The sequence below is a fragment of the Crocodylus siamensis genome, chromosome 1 (assembly GCF_052110815.1).
Source record: "Crocodylus siamensis isolate JL-2025a chromosome 1, ASM5211081v1, whole genome shotgun sequence".
Taxonomy (NCBI): Eukaryota; Metazoa; Chordata; order Crocodylia; family Crocodylidae; genus Crocodylus; species Crocodylus siamensis.
This window is the reverse complement of record NC_143395.1, coordinates 340,029,327-340,056,147: the sequence shown is the minus strand read 5'-3', so window position 1 is coordinate 340,056,147 and position 26,821 is coordinate 340,029,327. Positions and strand designations below refer to the sequence as shown.

Sequence of the window (26,821 nt, the reverse complement as noted above, 5' to 3'; positions counted from 1 at the left end):
TAAGATCACCTTGGATGACAGGATGTTTATAAATTGTCTAAGAGAGAATGTCTCAAACTCCTGACATTCAATCAGACTTTCAGTATGGACAGCCATTACATTTGTAGTGTGACAAAGCCCTTGTAAGGCTACAAAATCTGAGTGTAGCTGCACACAAGCAGTCTGTAGTCCTACAAACATGGCCCAAGCATTACAGAATACTACCTGTTTGAAAGGCAAACTTTTGTAGTACTATCTTTTGTGGTGTCATAAGTAATGGCTGTTGAATTATATGTAGCACTACAGGGGTCTCCAGGACCCCCCAGTCTGCTCTCTCCTTTCACTGACTCTCCCAAGTGGCTAACAGCCCAGCTGTAATACAGACAGTTGTCAGGATGCCCTAATGAGACCCTGCTACCACCAGTATAGCAGTGTCAATAATTCAAGTTTGGGGGAAACAGTCCAGCAAGGAACAATTTAGGATACAGTTATTTAGAAGTCTGCAGAACCCATGTTCTGCAAGTGGACAGATGGACACAGATGGACAGACATGCTGCAGCAGCATACTTGTAGGTAGTAGCTGAATTTATCTTGCCAAATTAAAAAGATGCTGCTAGTGGGAAGAACAAAACTCCCTGAATTAGTGCATTCCTTCCTATAATCCTCAGTAGACTTGGGAGAAAGACAAGGAATCATCCCAAACTGATGCCTGCTGTTTAGTATGCAAAGATTCTTCTGCTGAAGAGAACAATTCTTCCTATACTAAACACACGCACACACCACACAAGTGTTAACTGTTTAAAGATGGTTTGAATATTCACTGAGGATTTGGAATGAAAGACGGTACCAGAAACAAAAATAATACAAATATGGAGATCATCACCACTCTGAAAAAGAAAATCAAAAAGCACAAAGTTGGTTTACTTCAGGATCTTTAGTAAGAAGGTACAAAGTCTTTAATGAAGAACTAGGTTTATTTTTATTTTTATTTTTTTTTAGAACAGAAGTGGTGAGGCATGCATTTTGCTTTCTGCCTACCTAGGCAGCTGCTGCTCTTAACTCTTAATGAGTCTTCCTGTCTGTGCCACTATTCTAGAAGGGCTGCAGCAAGCTGAAAAGAGGCGAGTAAGAACTGGGAGCAGCAACTTCTAAGCAGACTGGCTATTTCATCATGGATAATGCACTGCCTTCCTAAACCAGCGATTGTAGGTTCAAGTCCCATTTGGGGTAAGATGTACCTGTAACTATAGTTGATTACTTCCCTTCTGCTTCATGAGGTCCCTTCCAATATTTTCCTGTTATATTATGATTTTTTTTAATCCTGCAGAACACCCGTGGTCAATAACAGCTCGCCAATTAAGGAGCACAGAGAACATTGTTAACAGGCGTCACTCACATGAGGCCCTTGGGCCATATATCCAGATGGCAGGAAACTTCCTGGGGTGGAAGTTAACACACAGTTGTTGCTTATCCCTCTGCCTCCAAATTCTGAGCCCCCCCAGGAGTCCTGTAGGCCATATCTTTGATATCCTGCACAAGATTACTTGAATATTATTTATCCTTGTTTTTTTTTAAAAGAGCTTCACTCTATGGCCAAATGCAACTGTTACAGTTGGTGAAGTAAGGTTACACTCCTCCAGGACTTGGTGGATTCCAATAAAGAGATTTTTGGATATATTCACCTTAACTTCTGCTTAAGTTTTGATGAGAAGATCCTCCCTCCCCTCCCTGCAATCTCTGTACCACAGGGATGATGGTCCTTCTCTAATTTGCTGAGGTATTAAAGATGCACAGGATGGGGAGACATGCAAGATACTACTGTGTTAATAGCCATTCAAATACATAAGAATGACTTCTGGTTTACAGCCTCTATCCTTTTGAAACACACAAAGAGATTTTAAACTGAGTCTTGGGTCTTTAATTTGAAAATACAGTGTTCTCTTATCTCTAGATTTTAACCAATTTGGATTGTTTCACAAAAGGCAACTACAATTCTTCAGTAACATCTACATCAAAACTACAAATACGCTTTCAGCTGGCATCCTTCCAAAATAATCCAAAAGCTAACTTTAATAGTGTTTTTTTACTTAGAAAGAAGAGAAAAATGTCAAGTAGAGTCTTTTCCAAAAACTGACAAAGGGCACAGTTAATTCTTTCACCCCCTCTGCTGCAACTGCTGATACTTTAGATAATATAAAAACAGCATAACAATATTAATTTACACGTTATAATTATTTTGCTTTGCAAAAGTTTCTATCAAATTGTTCAGATGGCAGTTAAGGATCAGGTGGTCAGTAGAATTAGAGATGTTTTGTTCTCTTATGTGCCTTGTACATAGTACCTATTCCTATGTTTCCTTCAACCCCAATCCAAAGCCAGATGTTTACAGGAGTACTTGCTGCACCTTTTGGATGGAATTCCACCTTAGTCCTTTCTTTTACCATTGTAATAGTCTGGTCTTTATTGTATTTTGTTTTTTCCTCTCAGGGTACTATCTTCACTCAATCTGCTCCCTGGTCAGTTCTCAATATGAATGCTGATCTAGCAATGAACTTATCCCTAGACCTTTGCTTTACAAAATGACTTAATATTGCCACAAGTGGTTAGCTCTTTCAGTTCAATAAAAGGATTGAAATTGTTTAGCAGTTTATAGTAATCCTCTAATTGGGTCTCTTCCCTGAAAATGTTCCGAGTCTGAATATCAAAGTTTCCTTCTTTTTGTTTAGACAGTCTTACTTCTTTGCTACCCTGCCTGCTCTGCTTAAATATGCTACATAACTGAATATCTATATGCTAATTAATTTCCAGTATGTTCTCTATCCAGGCATACCCAGACCTCAATTATACCCCAGCCAAATTCTCTTTCCAGTTGCTTAGCATTCCAAGGTTTTTTCACTTTTTTTATCTGACTCCACTCCATCCACCTCAGCACTTAAAAGGGAAATGGCAGTTGTATTCTTTGCTTCTTAATCGGGTAATGTCAAATTTCTACTATCTTCTTAATATTTAGTCAAGACCACGATGTTAAAAAAAGATCAACTTAGGATGGTTTTGTAAAGTCACAAAAGCAAAAATCATGACACTATAAATTTTCTATATTTAAGAAACAATACAAAAAAAGACGAAACATTTATTTTAGTGCCTATGATGTTACTGTTTAAAAGAGATCATCTTGGGTAAGTTAACTGCGGTTAAAAAAGTTTTAAAAGACACTGCAGTTACCATGCTGATAAAATGTTAAATCTTTTTGTTGGATTCAGTAACAGATTTGCAATTTGAGAATTTGTTGACATTAAAACTAAATGCAAGGTTTTTGTGAAAGATGTGAATTTAGATAATTTCTAATACTTTTTGCACTGTGACTTCCAATAATCCTTTATTGGATTATAATTTCTCCTCCTAATTTTCAAATATGTATTTCTATTATATACATAACAACTAAATTTCTAGTTATTGAAGTTCTCTTCCACAAGAACCACTTGAGTGGCCATGGCCTGTATCTACACTTGTTTTCATGCTAAAAGATAAAGTTGTTCTTTTTAAGGAGCAAGGAAGTCAGCCACATCATAATCTATTCCACTCCATAATTCAAGGCATGGTCATAACGAACTGTTGTGATGGGGACCTACCGAATTCATGAAGGCTGCCTCAGAATCCTGCAGTCCCAGCATTGTGCCTGATGCCTTTTTCACAACGGAGTGCGGAGCTCTCTCCTCCCCCGACCTAAATGGCCAAGGGGTCCCAGAAGTTCTGCCCCTCCCCAGAGGTTGACAGGTGGCCACCTGACACTCTCTGGGGAGGGGCAGGACTTCTGGGGCCCTTTGGCCAGAAGCATGCCCCCTCCCCACTCCCAGTGCATCAGGACAGCAAGACTTCCCTCCTCTGCTTGCACCCCTCTTTCCCCTGCATTTTTTGTGGGGACTGGGCTCTTTCATGGGGGAATCTACCAAATTTGTGGTTACCGCAAATCACAAAATTGGTAATTTGGTAGGTCCCTAATCATGCGTTTTTTTAGCAATAGACAGGTTTTGATACTTTTATGGAACAAAGGCTGAACAGGAACTTATGAAGTGGTAGAGCCTTCAAATACTTACTGGTTATCTCTTCCTTTTACAACAAGACCCCACCAAAAAAATCTGCAACACAAGTATTCAGAAACTTGCTATATTAGTCAGACTTACACTAACACATGACAGCTCACCTGCAGGAGAAACATGAGGACAGCTGCTCATTTTTAACAATCTTAGTGTATCGCTGTTGTTAGCCACCAATACTTTAAGGGATGGGTCATCTACAGGTGTATCATCTATCTTAAGTGAGGAGAGAGATTTGGAGTTTACAAACACCACTGTCAGTGCAGAAATAAAGTGTGACTGTAAAAAAGGAGAAAAACAGTTAGTGAAACATGATTCATTCTAAATTCATTTTCCAAAGACTGGGATTTTTAGACCTTCACAGAATGAATACTTCTTCCTTTAGTTGTATGCAACTCCTACTACAACATTCAACTTAAATTTTGCCTATTTTAATTCAAAAGATAAAGACTAGAACTGGATACTGTAGGGATTGTTGTTGTTTTACCATGAACATTGTTTTTGCCATCAGCTATATATGTAGGTATTATTGATAACTGGGACATAGAACATGCACCACACTAAAGGAAAACATCTTGTACAAGTGGCAAAACTGAAATGGTAAATTTAAAAGCTCTAATAAGCTCTGAGGATTACTTGTAAAGTGTGCTTTCAAGGCAACAATCTTTAAAGCTTCATATGTGAAAGGAAACTAATACAATAAATATATCTATTTTAATAAGAAGGTTAAGTTTTACTTCTGCAATAAACAGGTAGATGCGATTTTAGATGTTTAGGAATGGGGAAATTTAGTTTCCATTAAAACAACCACCCTGGTCTATCTAGTTTTATTCCAAATAGGATTTAAATTTTCTTAACACAACTTGGTTCATGACCATCTTCTGAGAAAAACTGTATCCTCTTTAAAAATACTTTTTCAGTGTCTTCGAAAGTATTAAAAAAATTGTCTTTCTTATTTAGCAACAAGTAAATGTACACATGTAAAACATTAATTAGCAAACATTTATCAAAAACATCTATCAAATAAAATCTTCAGTTTTATTTTATTCTACTTAATAATTCAGTACTTGAATAGGCTCTAAAATACCCAATAAATAATACAAGGTGCTAGCACTCCCCAGGAAGTAGAATGAAGCCCAAAAGTTTTGAAAAACATAAATGAAGTGTTAGTACTCTAAGAACTCCTCAAGAAAAACAGGTATTACTTATAATAAAGATAGAAAATTCATTCATTAAACTAAACTAATTTTAAAAGTATAGTTGACAACAGCACTGGAATATAAACTTGTATTAGCCTAGATCAGTAATCCTCAACCAGGGTGTTGCCAACACCCTGCCTCATGTTCCTTTTAAAGATGATGCACAATATTGGCACTGTTAGGTGTGCAACCTAACATGACTCACAAGATAAACCCAGAGATTTCAATCAGAAATCCATAGTGTTAAAAACTGGCCTGTTTCCTCATAGAAAAGTAATGTCTGTATGCAGCCTAACAGCCTACATTTTCCAAGAGGTGCCCCAAGTCTAACACAGCTGAGAAACACTGGACTACATGCATCAGGTGAAATTAACTTTTCTTTGTTCTGCTTTTAACAATTATTAAGTAAGTAGTGGACCTAAAACACAGTCTTAAGTAGTGGACCTAAAACACAGTCTATTGCGCCATTTATTTTGTTTTGGTAAAGATTACGAATATCTGCTACTCTCATTTATCAACCCCTTTTTGTTAACAATTATACTTCACAAACAAACAGTCTCCTTCCATCAACTCTCTAGTTTGGAAAATTCGTCCCATCAAAAGTGGTATCAGCCACACACACAAATCTCTTCCCCCCCTGTTTTCTAATTAGTTCAGTACCTTAAATCAAGTCAATCTAAAACAAAGTGTAGAGAGGAGTCCTGAATACAATTACATAATTATTCCTGTGTCAAGTAGAAAGCTTTCATAGTTAATTAACTGCTGTACAATTCAAACTTTTATTTAAATACAAAAATACCCTAACCCATACAATTGTGCAGGCAGCTGTATACTCTTAAATCTATCCCCAGCAAGGACAGTTTCAGCATCTATTTCTCAGGCTACAGCAGAATGAAAACCAATCAGTCTTCAGTTTCATTTCTACTACTCAGAGCCCTAGGAGCAGCTGTGAAAAACAAGATTCAGGGCAACTGGACTATGCTGTTACAACACCATGAACAAGAGAGCCAGAAACTAGAGGTATTTACTGAGGAGAAAAACCAACAAGAGACCTGGTATGATTAACTAAAACCCCAACCATCAACCAGCCTGTGAGGTACTAGAATTTTTTTTTTTTTTTTTAAAAGAGGTGTCTTGACATGGTTTTCCATTTTTCTTAACTCTCCCCCAACCCAAATAAGCTTTCCCACCAACCAGTTTTTTGTTGAGCACTTTTTTAATTTGAAGTTTAAAAAAAAAAAAAAAAAAAATTCTAAAAGAATGGCTATTTTCAGCTCAAACTGTAAGGGAAGTTATAAGTAAATGATAATAGAAGATTAAAATAAAAGTCAGGCAGCTTTAAGTTATAGGCTTTAACGTTACTGAACAATATATACATGCAAAAGAAGCAGGGGTCTTTAACAATTATTTCTGCTAGACATCTAGAAAGGAGTGCAACAGTAAGAGCAAAATACTTTCTACTTATCAAGGAGACAGTTAAAAAGTAGCTCCAAGTAAAACATTTTAATCTATAAGAATAAATAATACAAGCCTAAGTTTTAAAATAATTAGCTGATTAAGAAAACCGATATTGGAATTTAACAAGTTTTAAAATACTAGAAAAGAAGGATTGGTAAGAGTTAATATGCAAATATAGAGGAATAATACAACTGCTTGGGCAAATACAGACTAGTCAGCTTAACTAATCCCAGATGAAGTCATGGAGAAAATAAAATGTATTTAGTGAAAAATTAAGGAACTGTACATATGTAATGTTTTAGAAAGCATTTGGACATTACTTTTGCACAACCTGATATAATTTCATATTAGAAGTTTAGCCAAACAGCAACTATGTTGACATTAAAAACTTAGTTCTGTAAAGTCATCTAACTCGCATCTCTTTTTTTTTTTTTTTTTTTTTACTTAACACATTCTGATGAAAATTGTGTAATAATTGAATTAAAAATGGTCAGCTGTTAAATTGAGAAATAAGTGCGTCTTCTTCATTCAATAGAGCTAACTTCTGTTTCCTACAAGGATCTATTTGTGACCAAATGCTGTTCCAAAGTTTTTACCAACAGTATGAAAACTATATGGAGTAAAATTCCTAGTAGTTTGCAGATGACAAAAATTAAGCAGGTGAAAAAGTCACATCAAGGGAACAGTCCAAAATATTTGGTAAGCCAGGCTCATTTGAACATGTGTTTTAATGCAGCCAGCTTAGGTTACGAAAAAAGAAGATTGAGCATATTTACTGACTGGGGTGTATAATGGATTTTTAGGTAAACATAAGTTCCCAGGAGAAAACACCAGGTCCAAGAGCTGCCACAATCCTTTAATGTGCTAGCTACAGAAGAAAAAGAGTACATCTACAGGGACAAAGTACTAACATGTATATACTGCTTTAGTGACACCACTACTGCAATGGTGTCCATACTGGAAGACTGGAATGGTCCAAGAGAACTACAAAATATAGTTTAGGTATGGGAAAAATCTCTTATACTGAAGGACTAAAGAATTCTTCAAATGAACACATGATGTGACTCTATTCACTATCTGTAAGTACCAATATAATGAGATTTCAGATCATCTTGCAAACAGCCCTGCACTAAGACACCGCAAAATACGACCACTACAAGGTGAAACCACACAAATTCACCCTAAAAATAAAGATGTAAAATTTTAAAAAGGGAGAGTAATTAGCCATTGGATATGAGAGTTTCCTCATTATTTTATGCGCTTGATGGATCACTGCATTACTGAATTAATTCACTGCATACATTCTGCAGATGATCAGAGTAAATGATTATCAGGGACCCTGGTTTTCTCTGACAAAAAACTCCAGAATTTTCAGATTTAAAAAGGTTACCCAAAATCTGCATTCTTTTATGATTAAAATGAAACACCACTAATACAGAGAGAGAGATTTCATTTCAATCGTGTAAAAATGGGTTACTTTTTTTAATCTGAAAATTGGGGATTTTTTTTTTTTTTTTAAATCAGAAAAAAAAAAAACAGGATCCCTAATGATTATAATAGCCTCTACTTATATTTAACAAGCAGAGTCTAAAATGAGATGTGTAATTCAGTGTGCATAGTTCCTCCAGACTCTTGACTAGCACTATGGCCCCATATACTCTCTCTAAGGTTTACACTGAAGCCAATATATATTTGTCAAATAATCAGAAGAGTTGGTCAGTATTTGAAATACAGAGTCAGGAGAGTTCTACTTAAAATAGCCCAGTAGCAAGTTTAGATTCTGCAATTTTAAGTTCCTAGTAAAAGACAAAGGTTACAAAGAACTTGCTACTTGCAAACCACTGATTTCTCATCTCCAAATTTTGTCTTAAATGATATCAGTCCATACCAATCACTGCAGTAGTTATACATATAAATTAAACATGTCAGATCCACCTTTGGTAAATCCAAAAAGCTTGGTCGAGCAGTTGAAATTAGTCCAAGTGTTTTGAGAGAGCAATTCACAAGTTGTGATAAAATATCACAAGCTGCTTCTGCTGATTCCTTGCTGCTGTCCACCTTAAAAAAAAAAAAGGAACACTTATTAATTCAGAAAAAACCTACATTAAAAACAACAAGCTTTGCAAAGAAGAGGTCAAATAGCATAGCTATATTTTAATAATAGTGGTTCTTTGAAAAGCAACTGTATTTCCACTGTGGCTTCTATCTGCATACCTTGCTAATGAAACAAACTGAATGTACTCAATGCAAACAGATATTAATAAAAAAAAACACAAAACACAAAAGACCTCAAGATGCTTTGCCACCATTTGAAAAAAATGTTAGTCAGTAAAGCATCCTGATTAGCTCAACCTCCTAAGATACCCAACCAACACCAGGTTACAAACTACCCAAATCTTACTTAGCCTCAGATCCAATCCCATTTTTCCCTCTATATTCCTCTCCTTACTGAATGCCAGGGAAATAGTTGTTCCTTACATCCTGGCATGCAATTCTGTAGATACAGGACAAAACAGGAAGAAGAGGATCCTTCATCAGGCATACTCTGGCAGTTCTTTCCCATAAAGAGAGGCCTATCAAAATTGCAATTGTGTGATTTTTGTGGAAACTACAATTCTGGGCAGCCTCTGCAAAGAAGTGCAAGCTCCATGCTTCTGGTGGCCTTGCTGCAAAAAAAAGCAAACCAACAAAGAAAAAAAGTGTGTGGGAAGCCTTACAGTTTTGGAGCATGGCAGGTGGGACAGTGAACAGAGGCAAGCTTGCCCCCAACCTCCTTTTCATTTTGTCATTTTGCATAATCCTACCTCCTTTCCATAGCTCCAATCCTTCATCCGCATATCCCCACCTCCAATCCTACTCTCCCACTCCTTTCCACCTCTCATTCCATCACTTGTATAAATCTGCCTGCGTTCTATCCACCCCCTCCTTCTCTCTTTGGGACTCACTTGGCAAATACTGGAATGAGGAAGGAGGGAGGCAATATCCCACCTCTTGTACAGACACCTCCACTCCAGCCCCCTCTTCCCAACCTCCTCTCCCCCTCCACCTTCCCTTCCCATGCTTCAGGATTGCAGGGCTTCCCACACACCCTTCTCCTTGCCAGTAAGCTCTTTGTTTTTCATTATTTTGCAGTGAGTGAGCTGCTTGGGGATAGCCCGAAACCATGGCTAAATTAATGGCTTCCCTGGGCTTAATCAGGGTAATTAAAACACATTTTTCAAGCTATGTGTGGGGAGGGGTGGGACTGCTGTGGCCCCTCAGCCAGAGGCAGGGGGGTGAGGGGGTGTGTTTTTTTGATGAGTTATCTGTTTGCTACACTCATCCTGTATATATGGCACCCCACCCCAAGATCTGCCTGCGAAACTGGCCAGCCGCCTTGAGTTCAGTAGACCCCTACCCATAAATACCAGAGAATAGTCAACTTATGCAACTCTGCTGATCTCAACTGGTAAACAACACACTGAGGGGAAATGCTTCCCTTCAACTAGACATACAAAGAAATAGAACTATTGGTTCCAAAATGATACCTTTTATTAGACCAACTGGTAAATTGCAAGAAAACTGTCTTTTTCTGCAACCTTGCAGGATCAAAGTCCCTTCATCAGGCTCTGGGAAAAGTATAGATGGTACAAGATGGTAAAGAGTCCCCATAGGTAGGAAATAAACTTCATTTTTGCACAGAGGGAGCTGAAGATGGAAAGCTGTCTCCCTCTGGGTCCATGAGAGTGTCTTTTGCTACCAAGTACACTCCCTTCAACTAGACACTTGCCAGGATTGAGGACTGTACACTGAAAGCCCACATCTTAAATACTATTCAAAAGCCAACTGGCAATTGGCAGTCGTGAAAAATACTGGTGTCTTATCAACAGGGGTCCTGGTTTTCCCTAATAAAAAAAATCCCCAATTTTCAGATTAAAAAAAAGTAGCCTAAAATCCACATCTTTCCATGATTAAAATGAAACACCACCACTATATTTATATATGCTGCAGCCAGACTACTAGTGGTACCCAAACTAACCAGTTTAAAGCTAAACGCACAGAGAAGCAAACCTGTAGATTAAGAACATGAAATCTTATTCGTGTCTCTTTAGAGACAGCTTACATGTTAATTTACAAATTTCACTGGCAGACAGACTTGGAAACATGCTAGTCACTACAAGCCTGACCTGTCTGGGATACACTTCACTTGTAGATATTTGCAAGGTACAGCTTCAGAAGGTAAAAAGTTAGAGAGGATAATAGACCAAGTTAGGTTTACACAGAGATACCCTATGCTCTTGGTTAAAGCAGCAACAGGTATCTCTCACAAGCTCATGCATTTTCAAGTCATATTGCTTGGCCCACAGTTACCTAGCAATTACTAGGGTGAAAATTTATATTACACAGTTTGTCGGTGGTTGTGGAGGGAAGCATTCTGTGCAGAAAGACTAGGAAGAAAAGGAACAGACCATTAAAGGAATTGTCACCTATGTTGTGCTCTTTCACTGCACCTCCTGACAGTAGTTATCTCAGCTCACAAGCTCACAATTTTATTTTAAACAGTTCATCTAGGACGGCATTTCTCAAAATGTGGGTTACAAGAATAAACGAAAGGTTCACAAACAAACTGAATTCTCCTTTAAAAAGGAGAAAAAACCCCCGAAACCCTGGGTTTTCCGTTACAGGCAGGCAGAATTCCAGCCTGCCAGGGGCTGCTTTGGGGGCCCCCTGCCTCACATACCCATCCTCCTGCCCCACACACTATATGTCTGTGGGCAGTGGGTCAGGAGTGGGGAACGCCAACAGGGCCGGGGGGGCTGTTTTCTACTTAAACTATTTACTGGGTTAGGACTGGCCACTATGGGTCAACAAATGGGTCCTGATACAAAAAGAAGTTGAGCACCACTAATCTAGGAGATTCTTTCCAATTTAATTATTAAATTGATATTATTATTTTTTTTTTAGGTCTCTTAATATTCCTTTGGCCTAAAAATTGCTTGAGTTACTCTCAAAGCAAAAAAATGTTTCTGCAAAATCTGAAAACAAAATTCAAAGTCAGTTACTGATCACTTAAAAAGCCTAAAAACCCCCAAAGTTAAGTAAAAAAGGGGGGGGGGGGGAGGGATGTTTCATTATTTCAGCTTATTTTTCATACTGAAGGTTAGCTACATTTCCTTTTCAAGACATCTCCCATCATAGCTCCCATATATGATCTTTCCCAGACTATGTAAAAGCGTGTTTACTAGTTAATTTGAAACTGATACTTGACAAAACAGTAGCAAATAAACAGAGGCCAGACAGGCCTATACGTTTCTGGCAACTACTCAGCTCGCCAGAATGTCTTTATTAACATAGGAAGCTTTTTAAAAGTTCCTAATTAAGAATATTGTAGCAAGAGACATTATTAAGATTTTTGTCCTAGCAATATCTCTTACATGACCCATCTAACTTATGGAGCCACTGTTTGATTATTTGTGGTGTAGCAGGGAGCTTTACTGCAGGAGGAGCAAAGACCAATCAAGGGAGCCAAATGACCCAAAATGGGCTGGGCTTGCAGGATAAGCCCAGGGCCTGACTGGCAGGCAGTCTGACCTGGAAGCCATGGAGAAAAGAACTCTTGAGCAGAAGAGCTGCAGCAAGGGCTGGGCAAGACCAGTGGCTTAGGGACAGAAGTCTCAATTGGCCTGAAAAGTAGGACCAGGGCCTGAGAAGGGGGGCCCACAGCCCGCAAGGGGCAAGAACAAGCAAAGACCAGGGGCTGTACCCCATGAAGGGAGAAATCTATTGGGAGGTAATGAGACCTGAGCCTAGGAGAGGCAGAGGACAGAGGCCTAAGCCCTGGAGAGGCTGGGAAATAGTTGGAAGTAGTGAAAGAGACAGAGGCCTGAGGCCAGGAGGGACAGAAAATGCAGACCTAAGCCCAGGAGGGGCTGAGACTGTGCAAGGTACAGAGGCCCAAACCTAGGAGGGGCTGGGATTGTTAAAGGAGGCCCCAGTGATGGAGACTTCTAGGTTTAGAGGCCTGCACTGCCTGGAGTTGATACCGAGATTGAAGGCCAATGGACAAGAGACTAACTGGACTGGACTGGACAATGGGGCTTAATGCCCAATGCTTAGTAATATCTGTGAGGCTTGGCTATGACTAAAAGGGGAGATGAGGCAGCCCTGATAAGCAGTGACACCCGTGTTTATCAGTATGAGATCTCACGTGGGGAGCTCTGGGACAGCCTCTCTGTTCCTAAAAGCATAATTACATCAAGTGTGGCAGGTGAGTTGAAGGGGAGATTGTCTAAAGAAAAGAGGTGACGAGGCCTGAGGGGGGCTCCAGGGGCATCACGGCCACCCCTGCAACAGGGTCTACCCCAGCTGTCTTTGCCAAGAAACATAAGCAAGCTTAAAAAAATCCCAGAAAGGTATGCTGTTTCTTTGGCTAAATCATCATTTTATCATCCAAAGATGTTCTATTATATATTTGTTCATACAGCTGCAATGCCCAGAGATGATGAGACAAAGCTCTCTGCCCCCCCCAGAATCTGGTGATGCTCCAGACTCAGTTTGCCAGCAAAGCTGCTCTGCATCTGTCCCCAGTGAACACTCAGGCCCACTGGAGGCAGGTAATGCAAAGGCAGACATACAGAAGGAGCCCAGATTAGTTTTGTTGGCAAACTTCGCCATTTGCAGCATATTTGTGGATCTGGAAGGGTGCAGCAATCTAATTTGATCCTCCTGGGACTGGCCACTGCCATGGCAGACAAGTCCTTAACCATTCCCCTTAATTGAAAGGAATGCTGGCCAACAGGAAACACATCTCCTTCAGATTAACAAATTTATACTCTTGAGGTAAAGCAATGGGAATATATTAATGCCTTCTGCAGTTGCCTCTCTTTCACCTTCCTTCTCCTCCACTTAAACTCAAGTACAAAAAAACCCCCAAAGCTACAAATTATTTAAATTCTTAAATTATTTTAGGTACATAAAAGAACAAATACTTAGTGAGTCCACAGTACACAGCTTTATAACAATACAAAAATGATTTGTTAAAATTATTTTATTTTTGCAATGCTGGGATGTTACAGACTGCTTGCTGTACTTGTCTGATATGTGGGGCCAGTCTGTGGGCTTGATCCAAACTGGCCCTGTGCTGTGTGCAGCACAAGGGACTGGATGACAGTGCTCTGTGGGCTGATCCGATTTAATGCAACACTGAAAGACTATTGTAATATAAGATGGTACTAGTTTCACCTCATAAAATTCCAAAATTGATTATAAACTCTTGAATAGAAAAAATGCCATATTTTGGGTAAAAGTTACATAAATATGTAAATACTTAATATTTGTATTAATAGATATTCATTTTAACTTTGAATGTAATGAGCGTATCTCAAAACAACTTCTTGAATGGCTTCTCTATAAGTAAGAAGTTAACTATTTTACTTTATAAAAACATAGAAAGTTAAGACTTTTTCAATCCTTGTCTACTCAGAAAAACTTGTAGAAGCCATCCATGAAAAACCAAACAACTTGCCTACCCCCACAGGAATTTCTCCATTATAGGCCATTTCATATATTCCAATGAACTAGTACAGGATTCCAGAGTAATTTTGGACAGATACTTCAGCCTTGATTTTAAAAACACTCTAGTTTTTTGTCCTCTAAAGTTAATAATTATCATTTCTTCGACTGCCTTTAATCATATGTCCCTTGAGGCACCTAAGAGTGTGCAAAGGGGCACATAAAAGAAACTATTAATATTTATTTTACTATTTCTTTTTTCTCTAGACTATAAGTTTAAGAATTTTTAGCAGAAGCGTTTTTTGGCACTCAGGACCTTGAAACACTCCTTTCTATCCTACATGAAGAAGCTCTTGTGTTGATTACAGAAAGGCTGCTGGGAAGAAGCTTGGCCTGGAATTCTACTAACAGACTGCATCTTGACCTGGAATTCCATTTTTCACATTCACAGAAACAGCCAATTGCATCAAGCTGGCCTGAATCATGCAGTTAGCAAGAGAGGAGCCAAAACATGCAACCTACATAAGTATCTATTACAAGTTAAAATTTTAGTTTTACTTGTGAGGAGAGAAGGGAGATGAACACAAATGTAATAGATGTGCACTTCCAAAAATGGAATGAAGAGATTTTTTTTTTTTTCCAACTGGGGATCAAAAATGAGTTTCTAGCTACCAACACTACAGTTGGTATAGCTACAGAAAAAACTTAGTATCTGGACTTAAATTTGCCAACTGATACCTCTGTTCTTCTTCAGCTTTCTTTACCACATATTTCCCTTTCTTTGAGTTTTTCTTGTTAGTCTTTGCCACACACTTCTGCATTTCACCAATACTTTTTTCATTTTAGCTTGATTCCTTTTTCCCTCCCCCCCCATCCTTCCCCTCTGCCTACCACTCACTCACTACCTGTCATACTATTTTCACTCCAGGCAGCCCAGATAAGAACTTAGCCATGATTTTTCATTGCTGGAAAGAGTTTAGGAGAAAAATTAAATTAAATGAAATCATATTCTGAATACTGACATGTTTTTGCTAATTTTTTAATATCACTTTCAACTACAAATTATTTTCCGCCTGCAAACCCCGCCCCCCCCCAAACCTCATAAACTAGGCCCATCCAATTTCTAAGCATCCAGAGGCCACATACCCTGTGGCCATACTAGAAGGAGCTGCGTGTTGCACAGGCCGCATCACCGCAAGCCATGGGCCCCTAGGATGCCCCCTCCCCTGCTGCAGCTCATAGGCTCTGCTCTCGCTACTGTGCCATGTGCCCATGCCCTCACTCCTGCACTGCATGCCTGTGCAGCCCCACACCCACATTCAGCTCCTCAAGGGGCAAGAAACCAAAGCCAAAAGACTGAGTAAAAGCAGATGGGCTGGAGACCACAACCTAACTATTCACAGGCCACATGCAGCCTATGGACTTTAACACTTGTTTAACACTTGTTCTGGTTTCACTAGAGTTTCATCTGACTGATTTCAGACCTAGTTTATTCAGGTCATTCTGGATCCTAGCTCTACCTGGAAGGGAAGTCAAACATATGACCCCCGGGCCAAATTCAGGCTGTAGAGCCCTATGATCCAGCCCACGTGATATGTGGCTGCACCCAACATCAGTCTCTGCACACAGCACAGGAATCAGTCTGGGATGCACACCATGTGGTGTCTGTGTCAGACTAACCCTGCGTGCTGGCTCTGTGGCTGGTCTACATTTGACTATGCCAGAGGCGGCGCAGAGCTAGTCCAGCAATGCACTACATGCAGCGTACACCCTGTGCTGCCCCAGTGCCATGTGCAGCATGCATGGCCAGCCCAGCCCTATGCACCTCATGCAGCATGAGCCAGTATCACACTGAGTGAGGCTTGCTCTGCCACAGTACAAGGGAACCAGGACGGCTGCAATCAGCCTGCAAAGTGGTGGTTGCCTCCATGATCTCCTCCTAGAATTGGCCAGCTGCCTCCTTAAGTTGGGCAGATCTCTTTTTATATTCAAACATGATTATCTTGTAGCCAGTACACTGTAGATGACTTAATGCTTTACTTGAAGGCTGTGCTAATCAAGCAGATCATTACTGGCTGATTTAGTTCAAACCACCTTAAAACTAACTCAGTGTGACTGTCAGGGCACCCCTAAAGGAGATAGTAAACTTGTAGGTGTACCTATTCACAAGTCTTTTACACCCTGAAGAAACATTCTGGCCATGAACCTATTATATAAATAAGGGGATCACTTTGACCAACACCTGCTCCTGTGCAGTATTAAAAGAAAAGAAAGCATAAATTACCACTGCATTGTGCGTCAGGTGTTCTCAAAGCACACCTGCTGACCCTAATGGACTTTGTTGGGGAAACGCATAGTTTGGGGATCCTGTTTGTGCTTGGGCCTAAGATAAATGTTAAGCTGTACAGCACTGCAAATACTAAGATGCTTCTGGATGCTCACAGAAGCAGGCCTTAAAGCACCCCACCTTCTGAATCTAAACTTAAAAACTTCCCCAGACACCTACAGAGTTTGGCAACTTCCAGCTTAGGCACCAGCCAAGAAAGTTTCCTGTATCATTTTTTTTAAATAAATGTTTGTGCTTGTTTTGAACTTTTTTTGATTTTGACAGGCCATACTCCCTATTAGCAGTCTGCCATTGCTGACTGCTACAATTTTACATCCCCAGCAGATCAAAAAAATTAATTCAGCAGTGGGAAAGGAGGGGGAAGAGCAAGGTATTAACCCCTTGCCTGCTGAAAGGGAATATGGCCCATCAACCAATTCAAGTTCTGGAGAACTCTGCACCTGAAAACTGGCTCTCCTCATACAGAAGTCCAAGACAGCCCGTCCTGATGGCCTCTCCGAGAGGATAAACCACCCCCACAGCCAGTCCTGTCCCTACTGCAGCACAAAGCCCTACAAGCCAGATGTCTGACACCCCTAGTTTCCAGTGACAATTTTCATAATTAGTCCAGTCCAATGAGTTGTCAGATTTTTTTAATTTACATTTATTAGCAGTTCATTTCAAATAGCAATTTCTTTCTGAATTAAGGAACATATCATTGCGTTCAAATGCTTTGTTCACACCTGCATATTCTCACTATTCACCAACAGAGTAAAAACTCAATTATTTATTCATTCCAATTATTACTCAATTGACAGCAAAACATTACATCCCATAATGCCATACTTGCAGATTAGTTTTTGTATTCATTTAATTCATGAAAACTCTCTTAGGATGTTAAGGAAATATTGTCTTAAACCATACCTACTTTAAATTAGACACAATATTAGTTAACCTGTTCCATTTTAAACCCAATTCAAAATATGATTTTCAAAACAAATTACTTATTTTCAAACAATATTAAAAAAAGATGTTACCTTGAAGCTAACATACTGTAGATGATTGGAATGCCTTTTAATAATTTGCTTGATGAGCTCAGGATGTGTAGCCCTCAAGTAAGATGTAGCTGGCTGATTCAGTTCAAATTCAAAGCATCTCCAGAGATCAGGCATATGAAACACTTGATTCCAGCTTCGGCAAACCTGTGCTGCATGAGCACGATCAAGAAGAGGAAGGTATTGAAACACCTGCAAAATAATGTCTTGAAGCAAGTTAGCCCAATCAGGACTTCGAGATATTTCAGTGGGTTCTTCGCTTGTAGTCTTCTGTTTCTTAGATTCTTTTCCAATCTCATCTTCTGAAGAACTACGGTTGGCCTCACTGTTTTTCCTTCCTCGCTTCATTCTATCAAAGTGAGACAGCATCAGTCCACATACATCTCCAATATATAAAAATATTAAGTATTTCAACAGAATGAAGTGTCCACAAGGTAAGTATTTTCTTTACATGATGGAGCAGCAACATTGATAAACATGGAAAATACTGAAGTGAAAAAGAATTTTTTCTGAACCTGCAAATACATTTTTTTGTTTTTAGAGCTGTAAAGGAAATGGTGGGAGTCACATTACCCTCCAAATGCTTTGTACCCTTCACAAATTACAATAAATACAACAGAAAGATTAGAAAATAAAATTGCTTTAAGTGATTTTATTTCCGATTTAAGGGCACTATGTATCCAGTCAGTTTCACTGCCTTCTTAATAGTCATTTGCACTTCCTCTCATTATTAGAATGAAAACATTTTTATGAACCACCTTACAGCTGGCTCACATGAGCACTGTTCTTAAAGCCTTACTCTTGTAAGCAGGAATATCACCAGAGGCAGCAACCAGATGTATGCCTGGAAAGAAAAGGGGAAGAATGGCCCAAGCATATTTGGTGGTTGTGTTGTTGGCCATTCTTATCTCCCCAACCAGATAGTCTGGATCAATAAGGATACAGAAAACCTTGACTGAATTAATATTAAAAAAAAAATTAAAAACTCAGACTATGTATTTAACAGGCACTCTATGAAGGGACAGCTTTTAGTTACTTTAAAACAAAATATTATAGTATCACTTTTAGTACTTATGAATTACTCCTGATAGAACAGCCCCACAACTATAAATCCAAAAAACAGACAATGAAATAGATAGCAAGAGCATCCATCATCAAGCTCATCTATTTGCTTCAAATAAGACTTTGCCAGCTTCCAGAATGAACAACAGTACTGTTCCAGGCCCATTTATTCCTGCCTTATTTAAGACTGCTAAGAAGGGTAACAATCAAACACCAGCTTTTTAAATCTGCTTAACAACTGCTTTTCATAAATACTATATAGTTAAATTGTTAGGCCAAATCAGTGACTCCCAACTAGGGTGTTGCAGCACTCTGGGATGCAGCACTCTTAGGTATGCAAACACCTACAAAGGATTCACATGATAAACCCAAAGATTTCAAATAGGAATCCTTAGTGTCAAAAACATTCTGACCTGCTGTGGTCTTTCAGCATTTTGCAACAAGAGAATCGCTCTTATTTTTCTCTGTCAAAAAAACCCCAAAACAAACCAACCAACCAAGTGAGCTAGCATTTTCCTGGGGATACCTTAAGCCTAATGAGAAGTACCATGTACCTAAAAAGATGTACAACCACAGGGCTAAACATAGGGATGGACATGATTCACACCCTAATTAAGCATTCAAATTTTATTTGACTAACAATAAGGCAAACAGGTAGCTAGTTCTCAACAGTACATAGTTTCTCCAAAACATTCTTAGTCAAACTGTACCTTGTATTGCCTATTATAAAAGGAAAAGAATTTTAAAAAAATCTTCAAAAAGTCCCAAATTTTAGTTATGTTTTCTCTTAATGGATTTTTATAAATATCTATTTTGTGAAAAATGACGGTGCACACTACGTGAGAAAACCTTATCCTAAAAGGTTGCTAGGAGCCAGAACAATTAATATTGCCATTGCTTCCCCATTTCTGGACCAGAGAGGAGCCTCTCAGCCAGATGACCTGGTCCTACACACTGGAGTAGGGGAATGCATGGCCCTGGCATGGAACAGGATACAAAGTGCTCTGGACCCCACATACCATCTGTCCACAAGGCTAGCAGCAGGCTCAACTCCCTGAGCCCAATGTTTTTGTTTTTCTGCTAGTTTCTTTTAGGAAGATTATATTTTCATCACACTGCCTCTTATAAAGAAGGTATGGGGGAATGGCAAATGTGAAAAAAAAAATATGGTATGTAACCTTTAAGGCATTTTGGAAAAAAACTAAAAACTGGAACAACATTTTAATTATGCTCCTCACTTACTTGCCATGTATAAACCAAGAATATAGAATTAAACAAACAAATAAATCTGTGTGCACAGATTTAATAATATTTAAATATTTAATTAAAATATTAAAATACATTTTAAAATGTAATAATTTAAGAATATTAATTTTTTTGTGGAGAAGTAGGAAGAATTCAGAACTTCATAATTTTAACTGAACCCCTCTCTCACAACACAACCATCACATAGTGGCAGAGAAGGAAGCAAGATACTCAAGAACTATCATAAAGAACAGTATATTTTCATTTTGAAGCTGGGCAGTTCCCCATGCTTTATAAACAAGCTCACAGCATTAGAGCCAACAAATAATACAACGCATCTCTAGAACAAGATATCAGTGTTTACCTAATATCAGTTGTGTCACAAAATATCCATCAATGCTTAACCACAACTCCTACCTTCTGTGCCCCCCATCAAACCCTTCTGTTAACACATTTTTTTGGACACGATACAAGTCAAAGAGTTAAAATTTGCAAGTATGGATTGGTCTTCTTTGCAGTATGATGCAAATATACCCAACTACTGATTTGAAAAATACTGACAAACAGTGGTTCTTCCTCCTTTCAACCTCCCTATTTTATCAGACAATTGCCAGTGACTGCAAGACTAGACTGTTCTTCAGAAATGCCATGAAAAAGCACAAAGTCAGAGAGGCAGGGCTGGAAGGGACCTCCAAAAGTTCAGTCTGATCCCCAACCTGAGGCCAGATCATCCCTATTCAAACCATATCCTACAAACCCATAATCTAACCTAGGGTGAGGAAAATGTTGCCCTGAGGCCAGATCTGGCCCACCAAGGGATTCTATCCAGCCAGGGGCAGGTCTCTTGGCCCCAGTCAGCCTAGACACAGGGGACAGCCAGGGCCACGGTGCATCCAGCTGGTCCTGCCACCCTCGTGCACATGGCAGGGGCAGCAGGAGGACTCAGCCTCCCAGTAGCCTCTGTTGTGGTGACTCACTCTTTCCAGCTGCTGCCGCCAGTGTCTCCAGCTCCAGACCCAGGCTTCACTGCCAAGGCACCACAGCCACAGCCAAGCAGGCAGGGCTGGGACTGCTGGGCAGTGACCGTACAGGGCCAAGGCAGGGGGAATTCCTGCAATTTGCTCCCCCACCGCATGTCCCCACCCATGGAGCTGATGCCTGTCACAGGGAGGGGCAGGGAGCAGATTGTGGCTTTGCCCGGGGCCCCAACCCCTTGTTTCCACCTTGTGATCCCAGGCACTAATTCCTGCCTGCAGCCTCATCCCATCCACCTGGCCAAGTGCAACCTGCCCATGTGGGTCTAGGACTAGTCTCCATGAAGACCTCACCCACCTCCCTGCTCTGTCTGGTGACCCTGGCAGTGGGTGCCAGACGATATGAATTTCCCCCTTTCTCCCCTGCAAGAGCTTTCCAAAACTCCTTAAGTGACCCTCCAGCCCAAATAATTGCCCACCCTGAACTAAGTCAAACCTGAAGCAGCATAAAGACAAAGGTAAAGCAAGGGAACCACAGCAGCCAACATTCTGCTCCTGTAAAAGAAAGTTAATATATGCTCAAGAGATCCCAGAGAGAGGACCACACCCCTATGACAGAAAGCTGTCTTCTCTGACTTACCCACAGCAATCCACACACTCATAAACATAAACCTACAATTTATTATACCTGTGCCACAAAAGCCTATTCATTTGAGTGTTATAGGCAAGTGACAGGTTTTTGTTTTTTATTTACTCATACAGAAGATAGCAAGGAAACAGTAAGCAGGATCCAACATGTAAGCACTAGGAATGGGAGGGGGGGAAAAAAAAATCTCATATTCTGCTGTGGTCAAGGCAGGTTAAACTGAAATTCAAATCTAACTGGAGCTAAATTAACTGCCTCCGATGACCTACCAGGTACTCCAGCTGACTGCCTTAAATCTCCATACAGCCCAGATAGAGAAGTACCAATAAGGCTACTACTGCAGCAGCACCAATAGTGAATTCTGGATCATTTTCCAAAATCTGTGGCAACCTTGAGTCTCCAGAGTACAGATGACAGGTAACAGATAGAGAGAAAAGTCATTTCTAAAAACTTATGCTCTCTGCTGCACCTGTCACCAAGCAAAGAAAGAGCCACCCTACCAGGCTGCAGAAGGAACAGAGGCTGGAAGCTTTTAGCTCTCAAATGTCAACTTCCTCAGAAGTGACAACATCCTCTCTCTTGCATATGTCCCTACCTGCATGTAAACACCACATCTTTGCAGACAAGGTTCTTTGGGCAGATGTGATACTTTTTATTAGACCTACTAAATAGAAAAAATGTTCTTTGCAAGCTTTCTGGCACAAACACCTTTGCAGATGTTAATGGTTATGCATTAACATGTCAGGATAGACCTGCTATTTTTGGTTATGAAAGGTTGCAATGCTCCGCTCCCCGCTCTTTGCCCACCTTTTGTATTCCAATTACTCACTCCCCTCCATGCCCTTTGTGTGCCCTCCTTTCACAGCTTCTGAGCATGCAAACTCAAGAGCTCCTGAAAACTTGCCTTATCCCTATGTACTTGATGCAGTGAGTCTATATGCTGCATCTCTAGGCTGCCTTCTTTCAACAGTGCGTGGCCTCTCTCCTTACACTTTATTCTATGGGTCTATAACAGTGGTCTCCAACCTTTAAGTAGGAAATCCCCTTTGGCATGTAAAAGCAACCCAACATCTACCATGCGTCACCCCCCACCCAGCAGCTAGATCTGTGGGGAGGGGAAGATCAAGCCAGAGGGAGAAAAAATGATTTGGGGGCACACGTCCCCAGCAGGTAAATACCGCCCAGCTGGTGCTCCACCTAATTTAACCCCCTGCTCCTACCTTTGTGACACTGCCCCTCACTGCAAGGGCCTTGATCTAGCCCTCGCCCATTCCCTCCCCTACAGACTGACTGCTGGGGTGGGGTAAGCACCACACCAGTACTCAGCCCCCCACCCCAGCCTTGGATCGACTCAAGAGGCTCAGAGATCTACTGGTGGCTTGGGATCCACTGGTTAGTGATCACTGGGCTACAGGCTGCACCTGTGCTGCCATCTTCCAGCCATGACAGCAGCTGAAGGTTCTCAAAGACACCACCAAGAGGCGTCTGCCGGCAGAGAGGGGAGCACTGCTTGGGGCCAGACTGTGCAACGCCCCAAAAACTGGAGGCCGGACGGTGGCAGGGAAGGAGGCACGCCCTGGCTACTTTACAGGCATCGCGGCCCGGGCCCAGGGCGGGGCGGTGCTATTGATTCCCGCCCCGCCCCCCCAGCATTGGGGGGGGGGGGGAAGGGGTGCAGCGCCACAGCCCCAGTTCGCGCAGCCGCGGCGCAAAGAAAGCTCCAGCGTGACACTGTTTACACAGCGCGAGGCTCCCCGCGGGCGGGGCTAGAGAAGGTGCCAGAAGGAGACAAGCCCCCGCGCCCTTCCCCAGGAGCAGCCGCCGGGAGGGGCCCCAAGACCCCACTCACAACCACCCCCAGCCCCGGTACCTGGCGGCGGCAGCGGCTCCCTACTGCGCTTTCCTTTAACCTGGGCCCGGGCCACGGCAGCGGCTCCTCCGCTCCAGCTGCATCAGTAACAACGGACCGCAGCCCCGCCTTCCCGCGTAGGCCTCGCGCCTTTTCCGCGCGCCGCCCCCCTGTTTACTTCACGGCAAAGGAAGCTACACACCGCGGCCAAAATGGCGGCGGCAGCGGCTTTCCCCCGACGCCGCGCCCAGAGCAGGAGAGGGCGGTGCCTCGGTTTCTACCCCTGTGCGGCGGGCCGGTGCTTACATAAGTGCTGGGGCGGCGGCCGCCTTGTCCCTCCCCGCCCCGTCACGTCACCTGGTTCGGGCCGCGGCTATTGGTCAGCAGGCGCGAGGGCCGTCGCTAGGTTTCAGAGTGAACGTCCCAGGGCGGTTGGTGGCCCCTCCCCAGTGCGCTCGCTGAAGGCAGCAGGCGCCCGAGACGCGCCAGTTCTCCCAGCAGAGCAGCAGCCAGGAGCGAAATAAACCTGGCCAAGCCCCCCCCCCCCACCCTTTTTTTTAAAGGGACTCGTAATTGCCTACCTACTCTGCTTTGTCGGTAAAGAGGGACTAATTGCACCCCTATTCATACCCCAGACCATGAGAGGTGCGTGGGTGAAAGAAGCCACATAAAGACGAAGGAGCCCTTCTGCAGCCTTGCTCAGGCGTGAAGAGAATAGCACAGCCCCAATCCTTCCCATTTGATGGCAGCGAGTTGCTAAAATTAAGCTGGAAAAAAAAGAGCTGAAAGCCAAAAATACAGCTTCAGAGGACTGGTTGAATGCCTGCATCAGCCCCAGAAAGTGATTCGATGGAAACAACAGTATGGGTGTTTTCCTTGCTGCGGTTCAGTCCTTACTGAGACTTCAGGACAAGGAGCAAACTGCTGATTTCTGGCAGCAGTGTCTTGCCACTGCTTTGGGTGAGACCCGTGGCCGCTTGAGGTCAGGAAGGAATTTTACCCCACGTTCAGATTGGTGTGGATTGTGGGCTGGTCTTGCCTTCCTCCGTAGCAGGGCTGGGACTCGGTTCCTGGGATCTTTCAAGGGCTTTGTAACCTCTTCTGCCACATTAGGACACTGGCCACCACATCCCCGTGCTTTACCTGTGGCAGATTACAGCGCTCTGTCCTGTGTTTGCGCCAGGGTAGCCCGTGTAGTCTGGCTAAGAGATTAGACATAATGTACATTCCAGCAGCCAAATCCTTAGCACCAGGAGCTGACGAAACACAGCAAAGGTGGCGATGTTTCAACTGCCTACGCACCCGAGTTGGACACTCCAAGGAACTAATGAGGGAGTAGGACTATATCACTGGTTCAACCACCTGCAACTGCGGCATAGAGCCTGGGACTTTGCAACACCTGCTGCTCAAAGGCACATGTACAATAAATAAGCACAAGCATGTGTAACAAAACAGTCAAATGTCGTAGAAACTCAAGAAAGAGAAATTAGATAATGGCTGTGTCTAGGATGTTTTGGATATGGATGTTCCTGGCTCAGGCAACACAGTAATTTAAAGTACTTCACATGTATCTTAACTTCTTTCAGTGCACTGGGGTAGACAAAATTCCCACATTTATTGCCCTTCAGTGACTTCTAACCACAAATGTTTACAAGGAAAGATGATGCACTTTTTTCATCATCCTGTTTTCTACAAATGCCGTGTGAAATGTATAAGTGATGCTAATCCTTTGGAGCTCATTTGCCACCACCAGCAAAGGTTTTTGCTACTGGCACCTAGGCATGCCAATACAAGCGAGATGCAGACACAGCTGAGGTATGCTAAGCAAAGAGATCTGATCCCCCCGATTGATATCACTGTGCTGACTACAGCTTGTAGTTGGTGTGTCTGCACAAGATGCTTAATGAGCAGTAGGCTAATTCTACTGCACAATAGAGCATCATAACAAAAACCATGCTAATGCACAGAGGAATTAGTCTGCTGCACATTAAGTGTCACAGAAAGAGCGTGCACTGTTGCTAGTACACTTTAGCTCCGGCTACTGTAGATTTGTGTAGTACCTCAGAGGTACTAAACTTAATGCATAGCAATGGTCCATTAATGCACTTGTAGACGTGACCAGTGTACATGCAACCACACTAGCAAAGCTGTGCTTTTACCAGTCTAACATACTGTGCTGGTACCAGGTGTGTGCCTAGTTTTGCAGAGGTAACTGTATTCCAATTACAGCCCCAAAGCTTGGATGATCAATGAGAAAAATCACACTTCTGACCAACAATGTAATAAATAACAAGTGTTGACCATTAAAAAATTAATAAATAACCCATCTTTTTTTGGGTTACTTCTTTACTGATTATGGGAAGTCTAAGTTAAAGAATAAACCTATACTATGTGACCATGAATAGGCGTAGCAAGATCTATTGATTTGTAAAACTACCCTTTGAGGAAACAAACTGTGTATAATTTCCCCATTGTCTATTTCATCACTATTAAACACATCATACTTGACAGGTCTGAGGTTGTGGTTCAAAAACTCCCATGTACATGTGCAGCACTGATGTAAGGACACATTGCCTTATTTCCAGAGTTTAGTGGGTATAGATCAGGAGTGAGAGAATATGGATGGGAATGGGTGTGTTGTAGAGCAATGCTCCCTGGTTTGGCAGTGTACATATGTCCGTAGACTTACTTATATTACCAAAACAGGCTTATAGCTCCATAGTATTACTGTCACTGGTAATCTTGAGGTGCAAAACACACATCACCTTTGTGCTGCTACAATTTTATGGAAGCAAACAGACATCCATGTTCTTTGTCATGCCAAACGCCCGCATTTTTGGCCACAATAAAAAGAAGTAATAGTTTATGCTTTTGTTTGCAGCAGATGTCTCTTGGCTTTGAGGCAGGAGACCCTGGGTAGTCTGGAGCTGCCCACACTCTCCAGCTGCCCTGGGCAGAAACTTTCAGGGCTTGAGAGGCCAGGTCATGCATGTCCCAGGTATTCCTGCACAAGATTGGGCCCCTCAAACTCCTGAAGTGTTTGCTTGGCTTTCCCCACTTGCAGAGACATGCCCTGGAGATTCCCAGGGGCATGTCTGTGTAAGTGGGGAACACATTACCTGTTGTTCCACAGGATCAATGGGTGGGACGACAGATGACATGCATTTTGCCCAATGAAACAGATTAACTATGGTGGGATATGTCCTGGCACAGCTGATCAACCTATATCCTTGGTGAAGGGGTAGAACAAGTACACATTCACTGTTTTTTCGTAGTAGACAGTGCACCCATTTGGAGTCAAGGGAGAGGAGCAGAGAAACTAGGGCAGGAGAGAGAAGCAATGAAGCCTGCGAAAGTTACAAGCAATGGAAAATACAGCTGGAAAGGAAAAAAATTGATCTTGTCTGTCCTGTTCTGTGTGAAATAAGAAGCCTTGTTATTGG

General features: G+C 41.6%; 1 protein-coding gene across 1 annotated transcript in view; it reads right to left on the bottom strand.

Moving 5' to 3' along the window:
- Positions 1-25,870, bottom strand: part of FBXL3 (F-box and leucine rich repeat protein 3) — a 33,314-nt gene extending 7,444 nt beyond the window's left edge. Inside the window, exons 1-4 of the mRNA XM_090024089.1 lie at positions 23,400-25,870; positions 17,585-17,951; positions 8,666-8,788; positions 4,181-4,352 (exon numbers count right to left, since the gene is read on the bottom strand). Coding sequence (XP_089880215.1) covers positions 4,181-4,352; positions 8,666-8,788; positions 17,585-17,950 — 661 coding nt within the window. The 5' untranslated portion in view covers position 17,951; positions 23,400-25,870. The remainder of the gene's footprint in view (positions 1-4,180; positions 4,353-8,665; positions 8,789-17,584; positions 17,952-23,399) is intronic.
- Between the last annotated feature and the right edge of the window lie 951 nt (positions 25,871-26,821).